Source organism: Ipomoea nil, unplaced genomic scaffold (genome assembly GCF_001879475.1).
Source record: "Ipomoea nil cultivar Tokyo-kokei standard unplaced genomic scaffold, Asagao_1.1 scaffold0688, whole genome shotgun sequence".
NCBI lineage: Eukaryota > Viridiplantae > Streptophyta > Magnoliopsida > Solanales > Convolvulaceae > Ipomoea > Ipomoea nil.
The window spans coordinates 3,275,143-3,291,948 of NW_017617116.1; the positions used below are offsets into that span (position 1 = coordinate 3,275,143).

The following is a 16,806-nucleotide window of genomic DNA, read 5'->3' on the forward strand; positions in this document are numbered from 1 at the left end:
TAAAATATGATTTTCGGGTTTTCAGTGTTTGGTAACCCATGAAAAATTAAAGTCAAAAGGGAAACATTTTCCTAGTCAATGTAAAATGCCTTGTTTTGGTGTAAAATGACTATTTTTTTTTTGGAAAGTTATTTTCCAGATCGCAAAGAATTATTTGGTCTGCGACGAACACTATCTATGGTTTCTGGCCAGACACCAGAGAGCAGTCGCGAGCACTGCTCTTTGGTTTCCGACGACTGGAGAGAACTTCTAAAGTTAAATATTAATACTATTATATTATATTTTGAAGGTGAGTTGAAATTGTTGAAAAATAAATTAAATTATAATTGTGATGATAAGATAATAAGAATACATATTGTGCTTAGGGGCTCTCCGCCTCCCTTGACTCTTTGGGCTGCAAGAGATAGACGCCGAAAGCTACAAAATCTCACTTAAGATTTGCTTCCAGCAATTAGGGATGTGCAAACTTTGATGAAAGTTCGGTTAACTGTTCTTTAACTGAAAAACTTCGATTCGGTTAATGATTGAAAGATTTGTAAAATTTTGATTAATGGTTAATTCAATTCGAAACTATCGGTTAACCGAACTGTTAACCAAATATATATATATATATATATATAATAATAATAATAATAATAATAATAATAATAATAATAATAATAATAATTAAATATATATGGATGTTTGGACTTTATATTTGTGTTTTTATGTTTGGAGTGTTGTTATGGTATTGTGGTTATATATTTTCTTATGAATTTATTATTATAAGTATTTTTTTAAACTATTGACTCTATTACAAGGTAGTATATGTTCTATACTTTCTTAAACTACTGGTTTTATATCCCACCACTGAAATTCGATCCTATGACCTTCCCCGAAGCCACAAAAGATTATATGTATTATTTTAAGGATTTAAAACTTTAACTTAAAAAATTTCACAAAACTTTGATTCAACGGTTAAAGCTTTAAAACGGTTTGATTAACTGATTGCCCACCCCGACCAGCAACAATATATTCGTTCGATCCCGAGCACAAACATTAGTGTTTTAGTAGGCATGAGATAGATTGGGTATAGGATATAAATTGGTCAAATTGAATGTGTTATTTTTTTTTAAAAAAATGATGATTAGATACCGGGAAAAGAAAGAAAAAGGACGAGGAAAGGGCCATAATTGACCAATCATAGGAAACGGCAACCGGGACAGCTGGTCAACCCCTCTCTCTCTCTCTCAAGTCTTATCACCAACACAAAAAATCACACGGAAAAGTTGAAACCCCGCGTTTTCTCTCTCATCTTTCTATCTCCCACGGCGTTTACCAGTCTCTTGTCTGCTACTCTGCTCTCTCTCTTTCTCTCTCATCACCGCCGCCGGCGATTTCATTTCACTTTCTTCCCCATTTCCTGAGCTCTACCAAATTGCGCCGGTGCGTTCCGAAAGATTAGGAAATTCCAACGGATTACTGTTGCTACTTCAATTCTGCCTTTGAGCAATTGGCGTACCGCTACATGGATCGAGCTCGACCTTGGAATCGAGATGCATCGGTTACCTTCGATCTTGGTTCCTAAGAAGCGCATGGACTCCAAGTCAAGACGCGGATCTAAATCAGCTGCCGCCAAGCCTTCGCCGAAGCTCGAGCGCAGCATCGCTCTGAGGAATGTCGACTACGAGCCGTCTACCTCATCTTCTTCCGGGGATGGCTCCACTTCCCGTACTGGCCGGTCGCTGGAGCTGGACAGTAAGTGGAGCCGATCGCTGGAACTGGACGGCAGTAAGAGTATCCGAATCGACGGCTCCGGTGGCGAAATTGACGATGTTTTCAGATGTTTGGCCCGTTTGGGGGTTTCTATGGAGGACTTCGAGATTCCCGTCGCTAAATTGGAGGCCTCGAATTCGAGCTCGTCTTCGGATACCCCTCCCCCTGTTAAAGATAGTCTGAGAATTGAGGCTGATGATTCTGAAAATTCTAAGATTCGTATTGAAAGTAAAAGTCATATTGATTGTGATATTGGTGGCATCGTCTCGTGCCAGAAGGCTGCGGTTTGTGGAATAGTAAGTAGATTAGGTGATAGTGTTAGGAGTAATAATGTCATTTCCAATGAAACCGAGCCTTCCATATTAATTCCTTGTAATGATGGTGGTGGAGGCATTAAAGGTGCCAGGCCTCCTATTCTGGCTCCTCCACCGTTTAGGTCATTACCAGTCCCTGATGATGCATGTTCAACGTGGGATATTGTGAATTCGTTTGGGCCCAAGGATGACGGGGAATTGGGTTTTACGCTTCGAACCCTTCGGGGTGTTCAGAATGATGCCGGGGAAGATGAGGAGGTGGAAAATGATGTAGGGACAAGAATAATGAACGGTGTGCTCTCAGCATCATGTTCATTTACCTCAAATTCTAACGATGATGATTGTTCTAGCACCACCACTGAGCCTATGTCTGTCGTCTCTCCGAATGGAAAATACATGCGCATTATTACGGGTTGGCAGAAGGGTCAACCCTTGGGAAGTGGATCATTCGGAACAGTCTATGAAGGCATTGCAGAGTAAGTGTCACTATGTTACTTATCTCTGTTTTCTTGATACTAGAAGTATGAATAATTTACAACACCTTAGCTATTTTTATGGAGCAAATAATTATTGCAAATGTCTGATGGCATAAATCGATTAGGGAAGATGTTTCTTACCTTAGGATTAAGATTTTATACAGATCACATAACAGAGATTGAAACTTGAAAGTAGGTGATGCCATATTTGCTAAGGAAGCAAAGCAAGTGGTGAGAGTAACTAAACTATATATATGGAAGACTATATAACTAATATAAGAGGTTACACATGGAGAAAATGTATAGACCAGCTCACCAGCTAGAACAAGAGAAAAGAATGTTATATATATATATATATATATATATATATATATATATATATATATATATATATATATCTTAAAGTACAGCACTTAGATCTTTATTGATCTTGGGAATGTTAGTCACTTAGTTGAGATGATGACCTTTGAAACTTTGAAATGTTATTTTTATTTTCTTCCATTTCATTTTTTCTATAGACTTCTTTTGCTCTAGATTGTAATATCTTATATCCTTCACTCTTTTTTCAAGTATTCTTTTGCATTAAAAAAATGAGGGTTTTAGAGGGATGAATAAAAACAAGGCTTGAGAGGAAGAAGCAAGATTGCCATTCATGTGGACTTCCATGGTCATGGAGGGAGTATTTTCTGCTTCTTCGCCTCTAAAGCCAATAGAATGGGAAGAAGATGAGGAAAGTAGTGAATTTTTCTTCAGTATGTTTCTGATAGGGTTTATCTCATCAAAAAGTACTACTTGTCCTCCTTGTATACGTTCTTGGAGTAAACAAAAAACACCGGGTGTGTTTGGGTTTCAAAACCAGACTAATTTTACTAAACCTTGTTAGTAAAATTTTAAAAACAGAATCATTATCATATGAACCATCATTTCAATTATGTAGGTGGTGCAATTATTGATCTCAGGTCCTTTTCTTTTGATTTACTTTGTGCAGTGGTGGCTTCTTTTTCGCGGTGAAGGAAGTGTCTTTGCTTGAGCAAGGTGAGGAGGGAAGGCAACGCATTTACCAACTTGAACAGGTTAGTATACATTCAATCACAGCAATTACATGTAATAATTATTTAATACCAATAATCCTGTGGTTCCTCCTGTTCTGTATTCATTTATTCTTATTCTGTGTTCAGATGTTAGACAGAAAGTGGAGAGAAATTAGGGGGAAGAGAAAATGGAGAATAAGTTTGTGTTTGGATGAGATTAAAGAAAATGAGAGGAAATGAGAGAGGTATGGGTGAGAAATGGAGGTGGTGGAGGCATCATGGTTCATGCATTCAGAGGGAGATAGGATCTAAATTAAATGTATAGTCTGTTGAGGGAGGAAGTGAGGCTGTAATTATCTTCCTGTATTGAGAAGGAAAAATATTTGATAGGATATAATATTATTTTCTACTCATAATCTCTCCATTTTTCTTTCTCATCCAAACAAGAGTATACCTCATCCCCCCATTCTCTCTCTCTCTCTCTCTCTTTCAAATAGCGTGCAGTTTTAAATTCTAAATTTTGTTTGCTTTTACTTATATCTGTTCTTTTTCTTTTACTTAATCAGGAGATTGATCTCTTAAGGCAGTTTGAACATGAGAACATCGTCCAATATTATGGTACAGAGAAGGTAATGCCTCTTTTGCTTTCATGCTAATTCTCTCTCTCTCTCTCTCTCTCTCTCTCTCTCTCTCTCTCTTGTAGTGTAATCTATGTTGGCACTCTCTACCGAAGCATAAAATTTTTCTTTCTTGTTATCACTGATTGCTCATCTTTTACATGCAAACCATTTGTGCTAAAGGTCTTGCACTCTAATACATGGCATATTTCTTGAAAGTAAAGCAACTTTGTGATAAATATACCTCATGCATTGGTAGTATTGGGATAAAACAGCTGCCATTGTACTTCGTATTGGTGTTCTGCTCTCAAAGAAATATGAATTTTGTGTGGATCCCTGACTTCAATCTTGGCAATTCTTGTATTGATATTCTGCCTCTTATTTAGGAGTTCGTTCTACACTTCTTCCTCACTAAAATTCTCACATGTCCTGTGTGTATTATGACTTCCGTTGCAGCTTTATTTACAGTTTAAGTTTCTGAATAGCCTTTTAGATTATTAGTTTGTATTTTGCAAGTCTCTGGTTCCAAATCTTATTTTGTTTTATTTGTCATCCTTTTTGCAGGATGGTTCAAAACTATATATTTTTCTTGAGCTGGTATCTCAGGGATCACTTTTGAAGCTGTATAAAAAGTATAAGCTTCAAGATTCCCAGGTATCTGCTTACACAAGGCAGATTTTGCATGGGCTGAAGTATTTACACAATCAAAATGTTATCCACAGGTGATGAAACTATTAAAATGTTCACAATTTCTCATGCCATATTCTTCTTCTCCTCACATGTTTAACAGGTTTTAATATATGTCGATGAACCAAAACTAAAATGCTGATTAACAGTTTACATATTTCATTAGTGTTCTTAATTTAATTTAACAGTAAATACACAATGGTGTAGCATATTGAAAACATCAGTGTGTAATGTATGTGATATAGAGGATGAAAAGGAAAAGAGAATCAGTAAGATTCGGAGGCAAACTAGATATTTAAACTATCTGAACACCACAAATGTTATTCTTAATTAGGATTGTTGATCTGGATTTCAAATCCTGGTTTAGAGAATAATCTCTATTACTGTATTAGTTTTGTCCTAAAATGCAATGATGTTGTAGTGGATAGTGGAACCAAAATGTGTTTTTCAGCCTTTAAGATTAAATCTTATGAAGCGCTATTACCCCAACAGTACTTGTCTGACCCTATTAATGATGTTCAGTGGTACTGTTCCCTGAACATTATTAGAACATAATTGATAGGGCATTGTATTATGATGTATCATCATTGATCAACTTGAACCAGCTCTGTGTGCGACTGCTCAAACAAGTATTTGCCCTATTACCCTTGTCTAAAGTGGTTCAAGACGGGGAATCCAGCATCCTAGATCCAAGATTAAGAGTTCAACCCCTAACCCCCTGTGATGTAACAATAATTTTTTTTTTTTTTAAATCTTCTTTTGATTTTTATTAATTCATTTTTTTAAAATTACAAAATGGTAGTCACAATTCTCAGTGTAAATGAATCCAATTTAAGTAGGTTTCTGAAGTCTTCCTTAATTTGTCTTCTAGGGATATTAAATGCGCAAACATATTGGTGGATACTACTGGGTTAGTAAAACTTGCAGATTTTGGCCTTGCAAAGGTATGCGTATTTTCTAACCTCCTTTATGCACTACCTATGGTGTCATTATGGTCTTCTATAGCAGAATTTTAAATATTTTTTTATATTTATTTAATTTTTGAAAGCTTCTTAGGATGCTATAAGCCTGATATTGCAGTTAATACATCATGCAGGCCACTAAACTGAATAATGTGAAGTCTTGCAAGGGCACTCCCTTCTGGATGGCTCCTGAGGTTGGTCCTGATTCTTTCATTACATTTACATAGTGTAGAAAGTTTATATTACATAAATTATTAAATGGACAGGCATTTATTTGGATAGATTAATTGGATCTGACTGAATAAATTGATAATCTGGCAGTGTTAGGTTTTTAAAAAATTGTTCCTTTGTATTGTATCAAGTATTAACTACATCATGCCATACCTATAATTAAGTGGAGATATTTCCCTTTCATAGATCTTGAATTAGTGAGTTGATTTCTAGCTTTAAGCATTTTACATAGGCACATGATGATTCTGATCAGATTTAGCTATTTTTTTTTCTTGGTACGAGAATATACACATGTAATAGTTAAAACTCTTAGGAGTATATTGTTTCCTTGTTTAGCTGGGGGTATTTTATAAAAGGCTGCTTTGTAAGTACATCTTTTTTTACTTGATTGCATCCCCTTAATAAATTTAGATATAGCAATAACTTCAAAATTGAGAAGTACTCTACTTTTGAGGTATTGATGCAGAATCCGTGTACGACAAAAGAGAAGTCTTTGGTTTTTGTTGATCAGGATTTACAGCTTATATTTATTGTATTCAGGATCAGATATCATATTATTTTTTGGTTCATAAGCAGCTGGTTGAATTTTATTTATTTTGTGAAGGAAAAATAATTGAGTAAAGGACATTTTGGCAACATGCTATTTAAAAAATAACATTCCAGAAACCTTAGTCATAGGTCCAGAAATAAGTTATTTAACAATTTTCTAGTTAGCTTAAGAGTTCTTACTTGCCTTGCAATTCAAGTTAGTAGTTTCTTAAGTTGGGAATCCTTTCCTTTATTTCATTGGATAAGTTATGGAATTGAGTTTTAAGTTGATAATCAATTTATGGCTACAGGTTGTTAATCCGAGGAGTGGTGGCTATGGTCTTTCTGCAGACATATGGAGCCTTGGCTGCACTGTCTTGGAGATGCTTACAAGCCAGTTCCCTTACTCCACTCTAGAAAATGTATGTGGTTATGATTACTTTCATAATATGCTGGCTAATATAACAATATAACTTGTAGTTGGGAATTATGTTTTTTTTTTTTTTTTTTTATTGTCCTGCCTGAACAATATATACTCCTATAATTTTACAGAATCGTTCTGTGTAGAAAACTGCAGAACTGTTTAATCTGTTGCCTCCAATATTTTTGTTTTCTTTTCTACTATAGTACTATCCTCGACAGGTTTATTCACACAAATTATTTATAATAGCTGGGACATTTTTTTAATGGGATTCCTTTACTGAAAGGAGCTAGAAGCAGTAGCTTATTGCTATATACTGAAATTTGATTTGTAGCTAATTTGGATAAATTGATCATTCATTGCCTATAAAGGCTATGAAACACCAGTTGCAGAATTTATATGCTCAATATAATAATGCTTTCTTGAATCTTGACTACCTAGAATGGATATGACTACTACATATTAATGGAGTTTTACTATATTCCGTGGATATAGATATACAAAGCATATTATTTTGAACATGGTGGATACACAATTTGATGTTTCTTAAAAAATACATGGGATGATACTTCCCCCTGGTCAGCCCAATGATGACAACTTTTACAATAGAATTAGATGATTGACTTCTGCCTGAACATAATTATATTATAGTTTGGAGACTGACAGTAGATTCTTTATGCAACAGCCCATGCAGGCACTGTATAAGATTGGACAGGGTGAGCCACCTCATGTGCCTAATACGCTCTCAAAGGATGCACGAAACTTTATACATAAGTGTCTTCAAGTAGACCCAAATTGTCGTCCAAATGCTTCTCAGTTACTGGACCACCCATTCGTGAAACGACCACTTACCTCATCCTCAGGTTCAGCTTCTCCTCGCTATATAGGCAGGCGGCTTTGAGAAGTGTTGCTGCAAGTACAAATGGTAAGTGAATCCCATTTTTAGTTCGAAATCTCTCATGGTTCTCTATCTACAATTGTCTTTTCACTCTATGTTGAGTTACCTGCATGTTGAAACTGGCAGAGATCCTGATTTACACCCCCTAGGCTATATATATGTGTGTGTGTGTGTACACATACATACATCCTTTCATCCTTTGTTCCTATCCTTTTGACCTTTTCTACTAACTTGTATACACCCATGCTGCATTGGAACATGCCTTCATCATTTTATGGTTTCTCCTTATTGTACTTCTACCTATTTACCTTTTGCTAACCACAGAATTTTGATTAAAATGAACTCCTAATCCTTAATCCTTTTGTTTGATTGAAAGTGTTTTATCATACAATATATACAAGAACATGGTTGTCCAATTGCTGAACGCTGATTGTTATTTGAATGGTTTTGTGCACATTTTGATGCGGGCTCATGATTGATTGATTGATGGGATGGTGTAATTGGAATGCATGTCATATATATAGTTGGAATTGATTAATGATTATGCATCTCTTGATTTGTGCCACTTGCTTTTAATTTGTGATTGTTATAATTTTATCATTTTCATCTAAATCGATCAAGTTCACTTTTCTTGATTCCTCAGATGGCTATGCTGCTTCCCCAGAGGCTGGATACATCGCCCATATTTTATATTTCCTCAACCGTGCTTGAGCTGCTGGCTGGCTGGCGCTATTTGATTTCGGCTGTGAATAAATGTTACCACGGTTGAGGCTAGGTTGTTGGCAGTTGTGAGAGTATATTTTTATTATTTACAATTCTTTTTACGTTATAGTTAGTGTGGCCTATTATTTGTTTTTTTGTCCCTGGTTTTTCATGGGTCTTAGAGATCAAATGTCAAAGTATGAATTGTATATATGTAGCTAGGCTTTGTCTTTGGGTGAGAAATGTAGATTTTCTTGTACGATTAGGGTGTTTAATTTATTGTAACTTGTTCAAATTAGCAATTTATATCATGGATCAGGGTTCACATAGCATTATGGACAGAAAGTAACAAGGTATAGAATTTATACACATTATGGATCATGAATTTAAATAACGAGGTACAGAATTTATACTCGTAATGTACAAAATTCGTACTCTTAAATGTACATAACTTCATAACATAAGGCATCAAATCACAACACAAAATACATACACATGAACCATGGTCCATAGTGTAGTGTGAACTTTGATCCATGGTATACAAATTGGTTAAAGTTGTATTGACACGATTATTTTATATATTCTCACCAAATAACTTTGGTTTTTTTTCTTCTGTCTCTTCAACTCCTATAAGATCTCCCACGAGAAAAAGGGTTAAATAGTTTTCTGAACATTACTTAAAAAGTCACTTTTAAACTTTTAAAAGTTGTAATTAAATTTATAAACAAATTATTTTGAAGCATAAAAATTCAAAAAGTGATAGGTAACATATATTTACAAGTTACTTAGGGTTCCAACCGACCCTTTCACTATTTTTTTATTATAATGGTTATTAGTTGACTTACCATAATTTACATGAGAGTTTTTTACACTTTTGGTCCCACGACTATAGTGGCACTAGTAGAATTGATTCACAATTTTTTAACCTTGCAATTTTAGTCCACGACTATTGATTTTTTTGTAAAAATTGTCCTTCCGGTCACTTTTCCGTCAAAATTTCACCGGAAAAAAATTATCCATTTTTAACAGGGCTAAAATTGACATTTTACTTATCTAAAAAAAAAAAAATTGACATTTGACTACATACAATATTACTGGGCTACATACTACTGCCCCAGGCGGCGGAGTTCCTGGAGCAGGCAGGGCTGTCAGTAAGCGGCGGAGCGGGCGTGGCGTTCCCTGGACTAGTTGGGTTATCTGGTAGCAGCATTGGAGGCGGAGCCAGCACGCCTGCCGGATCATTCGAACACATCGGAAAAGCTTCGCTGTATAGATTTTCGGCGAGAGAAGCGGCGGAGATTCTCAAATGCAATCGCTTATTATTATTTTTTTTTTGTTGAGATAAGTAAAATGTCAATTTTAGCCCTGTTAAAAATAGAGAATTTTTTTTCCGATAGAATTTTGAAGGAAAAGTGACTGGAAAGACCATTTTTACAAAAAAATCAATAATCGTGGACTAAAATTACAAGATTCAAAAGTTATGGATCAAATTCTGCTAGTGCCATTATAGTCGTGAGAACAAAAGTGCAAAAAACTCATTTACATGAGAATGAAGCATGAGGTTCTTGGGGGGTTGGGGTCCTTGGGGATTCAAAACACAGCCCAACATTCTCCGCCTCCTTACTCTCTGCAATAAACCATCCCCGCGAAATCCAACAATTTCTAAGAGATGAGCTACCCTTTCGTCCGCCATCTTTAATCTCTGCTTTAGTCTGATAAACTCGATCTACAACTGACCTAATAACCAATTCGAAATTCCAAATCAGTTTCTGTTCCGGATGGGTTGCACCCGCAGTGAAGTTAAATACGGCGAACATATATCTTTTGGATGCCACTAGATTTCTGATCGTATTTTGTGCGGGGAGGAAACAACTGTTTATGGCATAAAAATCTGCTCTTAAGTCTTACCACACACATCGTCGTGTGGATATCATATAAAGCGGTGAGTTGAGTTATTTTAATCTCTATATTTCTTTAAATTCAGTATCTTACACCATCTCGCGGGGTTGTTTCGATGGTGTATACTCTGTTATATAGAATGCCTTTTTTATTTGAGGAAATCAGCTTTTCAGCTTAATTACTAGCAGTATGTGTGTAAACAGAATGCTTCAATCCTTTTATTTAATAATTTTCATTGTAAACTTTATTATTTTTAAGTACTACTGACTCTATTATAACGTAGTATACGAACCCCATTTGGGAGAGCCACAGAGGCAGGCGCCCTTGAGCTACAAGCTACTTGCCATTTTAAACTTTATTAATGCTAGGATTTGTATACATCACTAATAATCATTCAAATTGGTATTATTATTTTGAAATTCTGAAATAGGGTTAAAGAGTATATATATAATTATCTTTTTCCTAGTTTAGATTATATTCTATCTTCCTATGTACTTTGTAAAGAAGTTATTTCTATAAATGAATACAAAACTGTACTATCTTGAACCAAGTATATGGTAACACCAATCAAATTTTAAATGAATTATATATTTACAAATGTGTATTTTTGTTAAGAACACTACAAAAGGTATTAATTATATATAGATTTCAATAAAAAGGTCATCAATCACTGCTTATAGTATAACATACAAGATAATCATATTGTATAGTTCGGAAAAAAAAAAAAAAAAAATCTTGAACAATGTATAGTTCAGAACATATGCTGATATGCTATCTTGTTAGTGTAGATATCTTTGACCGTGAATATATCTTTGATAGTCTTGCAAACTGATAGAAGCATTAAAAAAATGGAATACCTTATACAGAGGGCTAGAAAGAGGTGTGCATGCTATTTATATTTAAATTCTATGCTTGGAAATTTGTTTAGAATTTCTCTGTGAAATCATCCTTTGGTGTGTGTGATTTATAGATGCATTAAAATTGAAAGTTGAATGTAAATGCAGTTTTTCAGAGGGCTCTATTGTCACAGCCTGTTCCCCTATTTCTCTTCCTGAAAAATGCAGGAAATAAAAGACCTTTATTAATAAAAATGTGCTGCAACCTTTATATCTGTTGGTATTGTTTTTGACTATTTGTTCCTATTGCCCTTGCCACATTATCTTCATGAATCTTTTTTTGTCAACATGATATGCAGATTTTGGGAATCACTGATTTGAAGAAAGCCATGGTCAAACCTAAAATTTAAAATAAATGTAGATAGAAATGGAGGCATCAAAAGAATAATAATAAAATAAAGCATGGAGATTTCCCATGATCAAATTTTGCTTTATAATGAATCAGTCCTTAAAAAAAAAAAAAAAAACCAACACAAACCCATCAATTATCAAATATATCTCAAAAGAAAACCATAAATCACAAAAATTTAGACAAGATTCTTTGCATACAAAGAGTGAGAAACAGATGTAACTATGTAAGAGATAGTTCAACCAAAAAGCCACAAAGAAAAAGCCCAACTTGAAGAGTACTTGTAAAACTAGGGGTGCATTTGGTTCAAACATTGGAATCGGAATGGTAATCAGAATTAAATACTTGGTAATGATAATGAGTTTGAGTAGAAAGAGTCCCTTTGTTTCGTAGTAAATAGGAATTGGAATCAAAATAAATAAATAAATAATTAATAAAAATAAAAATAAATAAATATATAAAAATATGTATTACATATAATATATACACATACATATATGTGTATATATATTAAAGTTCCATATTTAATGTATGAAAAATGACCTTTTTATTTTTTCTTCATCATTTTTGATTCCATTGTTCAAAAGTAGGGAAGGAAAATGGTAATAGGTTTTATAATTACTTAAGGATTTGAATCTATGGATAGCAAACGTAGACAAACAAACATGGTAATGGGTATAAAATCCCATAGTAGGGTACAAAAGTCTCCAACCAAACACAACCTAGATATTGACCAAAGTAGTCTTTTTTACAGGTTAAAGAACACTTGTACAACATTGTCGGAGAGAAATTGGAGATTTGTTATGCACTCTGTGCTGATTGAGTGAGACTGTTAACGTGTGCCGGTGGAGTGAGCTAAGCAGGTTAAGGTGGTGGGTCTGCGGCCGGAATGGCTAAGACATCGATAGGTTGTGAGCCAGTGGTGGGATCGCTGATGCCCTCGAAGAAGAAAGAGTATAGGGTTACCAACAGGCTCCAAGAAGGCAAACGCCCCTTGTACGCTGTTGTTTTCAACTTCATTGATTCTCGTTACTTCAATGTCTTCGCTACCGCTGGTGGCAATCGAGTAATTTTTCATATCATCACTTGTTCTTTTCACAGCTCAACAAATGTGTTTTTTTTTTTTTTTTTTTTTAACTCATACAGAAAATGGAAGGTAAACTCATAGATTTCATAATCTTATAATCAATATTCAATGGTTTCAACTTCATTGATTTTTTACTTAAACGTCTTTGCCACTGTAAGGTGGTGAAAACCAAGTAATTTACTATGGAGTATATAATTAACTGTATTTTGGTTATTATTCAGTTAAAAATCCTCTTCTTTTGGGTTGTCCCTATTCTCTATCAGGCTAGGTTCTTCCAGATGTAGCTCATTTTCTTTTGAATATACTCATACATGTTGATAAATACTTACTACAAATTGCTTTCATTTTTTAAACCTTTTTCTGGAGTTTTTAATAGCATTGATATAAATATTGAAAGTTCAATAGGAAGAAGGAAGAAGACTTATGAACTCACTAAATTGAATAATTTTATTCCATAACACTTTATGATGTTCGTAGAACAATACTTTGATAGTTTTGATAATCTTTTTTGTTGTGTCTAGACCTTGGATTCTTGAATCATTTAAATTCATGATTCATATGTGTGGCAACACTAATGTTCTGTTGGATTCATGTACTGTTTTCCTCTGTATTATATTTATCCACTTTTCTTCAGTAGCCTGGATCATAGGGAAAAGGTTTGCCTAGCATTGAACCACTCAGATAATCGCATGAGCAAACAATTTTGGGAATTATCATAATGAGTTTGAGTCTATTCAAAATTTATGAAAAAGTTAAATAAAAAAGATAATGCAAGAACTAGAGACTTGTTCCAGGATAAAGTTTTATGTTAAAAACAGTCATGGATGGAGCTGACTTTTATATTTCGAACTCATGGCTGCTTTTCAGGTGACTGTATACCAATGCTTGGAAGGTGGAGTCATTGCTGTGCTGCAGTCTTACATTGATGAAGATGTAAGGAACTTGACTCTTCTTTGTCTTCTTTGTTCGGAGAATATTGAATCAGTTATTAAATATATCTTCTTGTATATGTAAAGAACTTTTGCCTTTTGCGTGTTCTTGGTGGATCAGAAAGATGAATCCTTTTATACTGTCAGTTGGGCATGCAGTATTGATGGGACCCCATTCTTGGTTGCTGGAGGACTCAATGGAATTATCCGTGTTATTGATTCTGGCAATGAGAAGATACACAAGGTGTTTTACTGAATTCTGAGCTCTACATGAATTCTGAGTTTAGAAAAATTAATACTGTTCTTGTTCCCCGAAGTACAAGACATAGAGTTGGGCCATCCATTAGTGTGAACGCTGCCTAATAGGATCTAAATGTTAGTTAATTGTGAATACTTAATGACATTCCAAAACCACACTACTAAACTTTTCTGTTTATTTCGGTGATATTTTGAATGACTGTGCAGAGCTTTGTTGGACATGGAGACTCAATAAATGAAATTAGGACTCAAGCTCTGAAACCATCACTTGTTGTGTCTGCAAGCAAAGTATGCAGTCAATTATCTTTCTTTGTCTTTACCCCTCTTGTGTGTGTGTGTGTGTGTATATATATATATATGGCATTATGCTGTGCTTAATGATCAAGAGTCGGCCACAGGACGAGTCAGTTCGGTTGTGGAATGTTCAAACTGGAATATGCATTTTGATATTTGCTGGTGCTGGTGGTCATCGCAATGAAGTACTCAGTGTGGTAAGTTACTCTTCTAGCTCTTGGTGAGGGCATGGTTGGGTGGGGAGTTCATGTTTCCGATAGAGATTATATGTTACTTATATGGGCACAAGAACTTTATTTCTGTGATTTATGTAGGACTTTCATCCTTCTGATATATATCGCATTGCTAGCTGTGGGATGGATAATACTGTTAAGATCTGGTCTATGAAAGGTGACATATTTGATAGCTTAAAAAAGTTTACTTATTTTAATCGTTGAAATGAAGTGACGAACACATTGAATGCGCCTGCAGAATTCTGGCCTTATGTGGAGAAATCATTTACTTGGACTGATCTTCCTTCCAAGTTCCCCACAAAATATGTACAGTTTCCTGTAAGTTGCTGATATTTTATGTTCTTTCTTATCACATTTACTGTTAAACAGGATTATTTAGCATGCTGCATCTGAACTTTCCTCCTTTTATTGCATCAGATGTTCATAGCTTCCATCCATACGAACTATGTTGACTGCAACAGGTGGCTGGGAAATTTTATCCTGTCAAAGGTGAATGACATCTCCTGTTTCGTGCATCCATTATTATCAATTTAAAACTGAAATTTTTAATGAAACACTACATATATCAAACTTTTTTTAAGAGTATGATTGCTTGGAATCTGATTTCTGAGGGCATTTTTCCATTAACTTTAACATCGTCTGGTCCCTGCTTTAGACTGAATTTGATTGAATCCGTTCTTTTTGAGCTTTCGAGTTTGCATGTTGAAGCTGTATGTTTATGTGTGATGGACAGCTTCAACGATTTTATAGAATTGTTAAAATGCTATTGTTGCAGGTTTCATCATGGCACATAATCTTTCTGTTTGATTAACACTTTGGTGTTGTTGTTTTGGATTCATTAATTGTTACTCCTATCGTCTGTTATGGAGACACAAACTCATGTTGTTAGTGCATATGTCTGTCAACTTTCTGGCATTATATTTTTTCAGAGTGTTGACAACGAGATTGTATTATGGGAACCGAAGATGAAAGAACAGTCTCCTGGCGAGGTTAGGATTTCTTTTTGGGGTTTCTTTTATTTCACTACATTTCTGGTTGATTAACGAAAATCCTGTGCTTCGATGATCTTGTTTAAGGGTACGGTTGACATCCTTCAAAAGTATCCTGTCCCAGATTGCGACATATGGTTCATCAAGTTCGCATGCGATTTCCAATACAAAGCAGCAGCTATAGGTAAAATGAAAACATTCTTTTTCAATTTGACGTTACCATTTATCTCTGCCTGCAATTGGTTAATGAATCATTTCGGCGAGTAAACTTTTCTGTTATCGAGTTTCTCCTTAAATACATGTGCGAATCTTTTCCTTTTGATTTTCAATCTACTAGGGAATAGGGAAGGGAAGATTTACCTTTGGGATCTGCAAACCAGCCCGCCTGTTCTAATTGCGAGGTTTTGTCTGCTCTACCCCACTGTTTATTACTCGCAAAACCTGTGCTATATGTTTCATGTTTTACATCTCAGTCGCGCTTTCTTCACTTCAGGCTATCTCATTTTCAATCAAAATCTGCGATTAGACAGACTGCTGTGTCCTTTGACAGGAGGTAAAGAGTCTCGTTCGAGTTTTTGATTGTTTTAGCGTTTAAAATATGACGAACCGGAAACGTGCAAGTGATTGTATCTTTGTTTTTGCGGTGCAGCACCATTCTTAGCTGCTGTGAAGATGGAACTATATGGCGCTGGGATGTGGTCTCAACTTCTTGAACGGTTAAGATGTAGGTTGCTCTTGTGCTGCTTTAGATTTATTACCATAGATTTTCAATAGAAAAGATGGCATTTTTATGATTCTTTTTTTTTTTTTTTTTAAATGCTTATTGTGTACTGGTATCGACACAATTAGGGGAAAAGACTAATTTAACCAGACTCGGGTTGACCCACTCGCAGCTCAATCATTATACCATGAATCATGATTCAACTTGTAAGGTGAATCACTGATATAAATTAAAGTTCATTTTTAATATACTAAGTGTTCATTTTTTCTACTATAAACTTTTAAATTTTACTCCATATAATGTAGGAAATAAGGATTGGCTATTTTGGTTCTCAGAAATATGTTTACATCAAAAATTTGAAAGTGAAAGTAAAAGTTGAGAGTAGAAAATGAGAGTTTGTAAACAAATGTTTGTGTGAAATTAAATATGGATTGATGAGAAAATAATGTGTTAGAAATAAAAAATAAAGAATCAAGAGTTTTTCCTATCACCAAGAAAAAAATTCCACTATTGTATTGATGCAAATACA

General features: G+C 34.8%; 2 protein-coding genes across 2 annotated transcripts; both read left to right on the top strand.

Moving 5' to 3' along the window:
* The first annotated feature begins 1,230 nt into the window (after positions 1–1,230).
* Positions 1,231–8,951, top strand: LOC109176067 (mitogen-activated protein kinase kinase kinase 1-like). The gene is made up of 10 exons (XM_019325492.1): positions 1,231–2,545; positions 3,534–3,618; positions 4,143–4,205; positions 4,758–4,915; positions 5,752–5,824; positions 5,977–6,036; positions 6,913–7,023; positions 7,708–7,947; positions 8,564–8,588; positions 8,621–8,951. Exons 1-8 carry the CDS (start codon positions 1,536–1,538, stop codon positions 7,921–7,923), a joined length of 1,776 nt encoding a protein of 591 aa, XP_019181037.1. The 5' UTR covers positions 1,231–1,535; the 3' UTR covers positions 7,924–7,947; positions 8,564–8,588; positions 8,621–8,951.
* Positions 8,952–10,253: 1,302 nt separating this feature from the next.
* Positions 10,254–16,525, top strand: LOC109175263 (polycomb group protein FERTILIZATION-INDEPENDENT ENDOSPERM-like). The gene is made up of 14 exons (XM_019324500.1): positions 10,254–10,564; positions 12,521–12,832; positions 13,721–13,786; positions 13,904–14,026; positions 14,248–14,328; positions 14,439–14,531; positions 14,649–14,724; positions 14,806–14,885; positions 14,985–15,056; positions 15,497–15,556; positions 15,644–15,740; positions 15,894–15,957; positions 16,050–16,109; positions 16,206–16,525. The coding sequence occupies exons 2-14, from the start codon at positions 12,656–12,658 to the stop codon at positions 16,267–16,269; spliced, it is 1,113 nt and encodes a 370-aa protein (XP_019180045.1). The 5' UTR covers positions 10,254–10,564; positions 12,521–12,655; the 3' UTR covers positions 16,270–16,525.
* Positions 16,526–16,806: the final 281 nt, after the last annotated feature.

Excerpts from the sequence above, each read along its gene's own strand:
- LOC109176067 (XM_019325492.1), top strand. The coding sequence starts at position 1,536 with ATGCATCGGTTACCTTCGATCTTGGTTCCTAAGAAGCGCATGGACTCC. Across the intron at positions 2,546-3,533 it reads GTCTATGAAGGCATTGCAGA|TGGTGGCTTCTTTTTCGCGG; the intron begins GTAAGTGTCACT and ends TACTTTGTGCAG. Across the intron at positions 4,206-4,757 it reads AATATTATGGTACAGAGAAG|GATGGTTCAAAACTATATAT; the intron begins GTAATGCCTCTT and ends TCCTTTTTGCAG.
- LOC109175263 (XM_019324500.1), top strand. The coding sequence starts at position 12,656 with ATGGCTAAGACATCGATAGGTTGTGAGCCAGTGGTGGGATCGCTGATG. Across the intron at positions 14,329-14,438 it reads TTGTTGTGTCTGCAAGCAAA|GACGAGTCAGTTCGGTTGTG; the intron begins GTATGCAGTCAA and ends AGTCGGCCACAG. Across the intron at positions 14,532-14,648 it reads GCAATGAAGTACTCAGTGTG|GACTTTCATCCTTCTGATAT; the intron begins GTAAGTTACTCT and ends TGATTTATGTAG.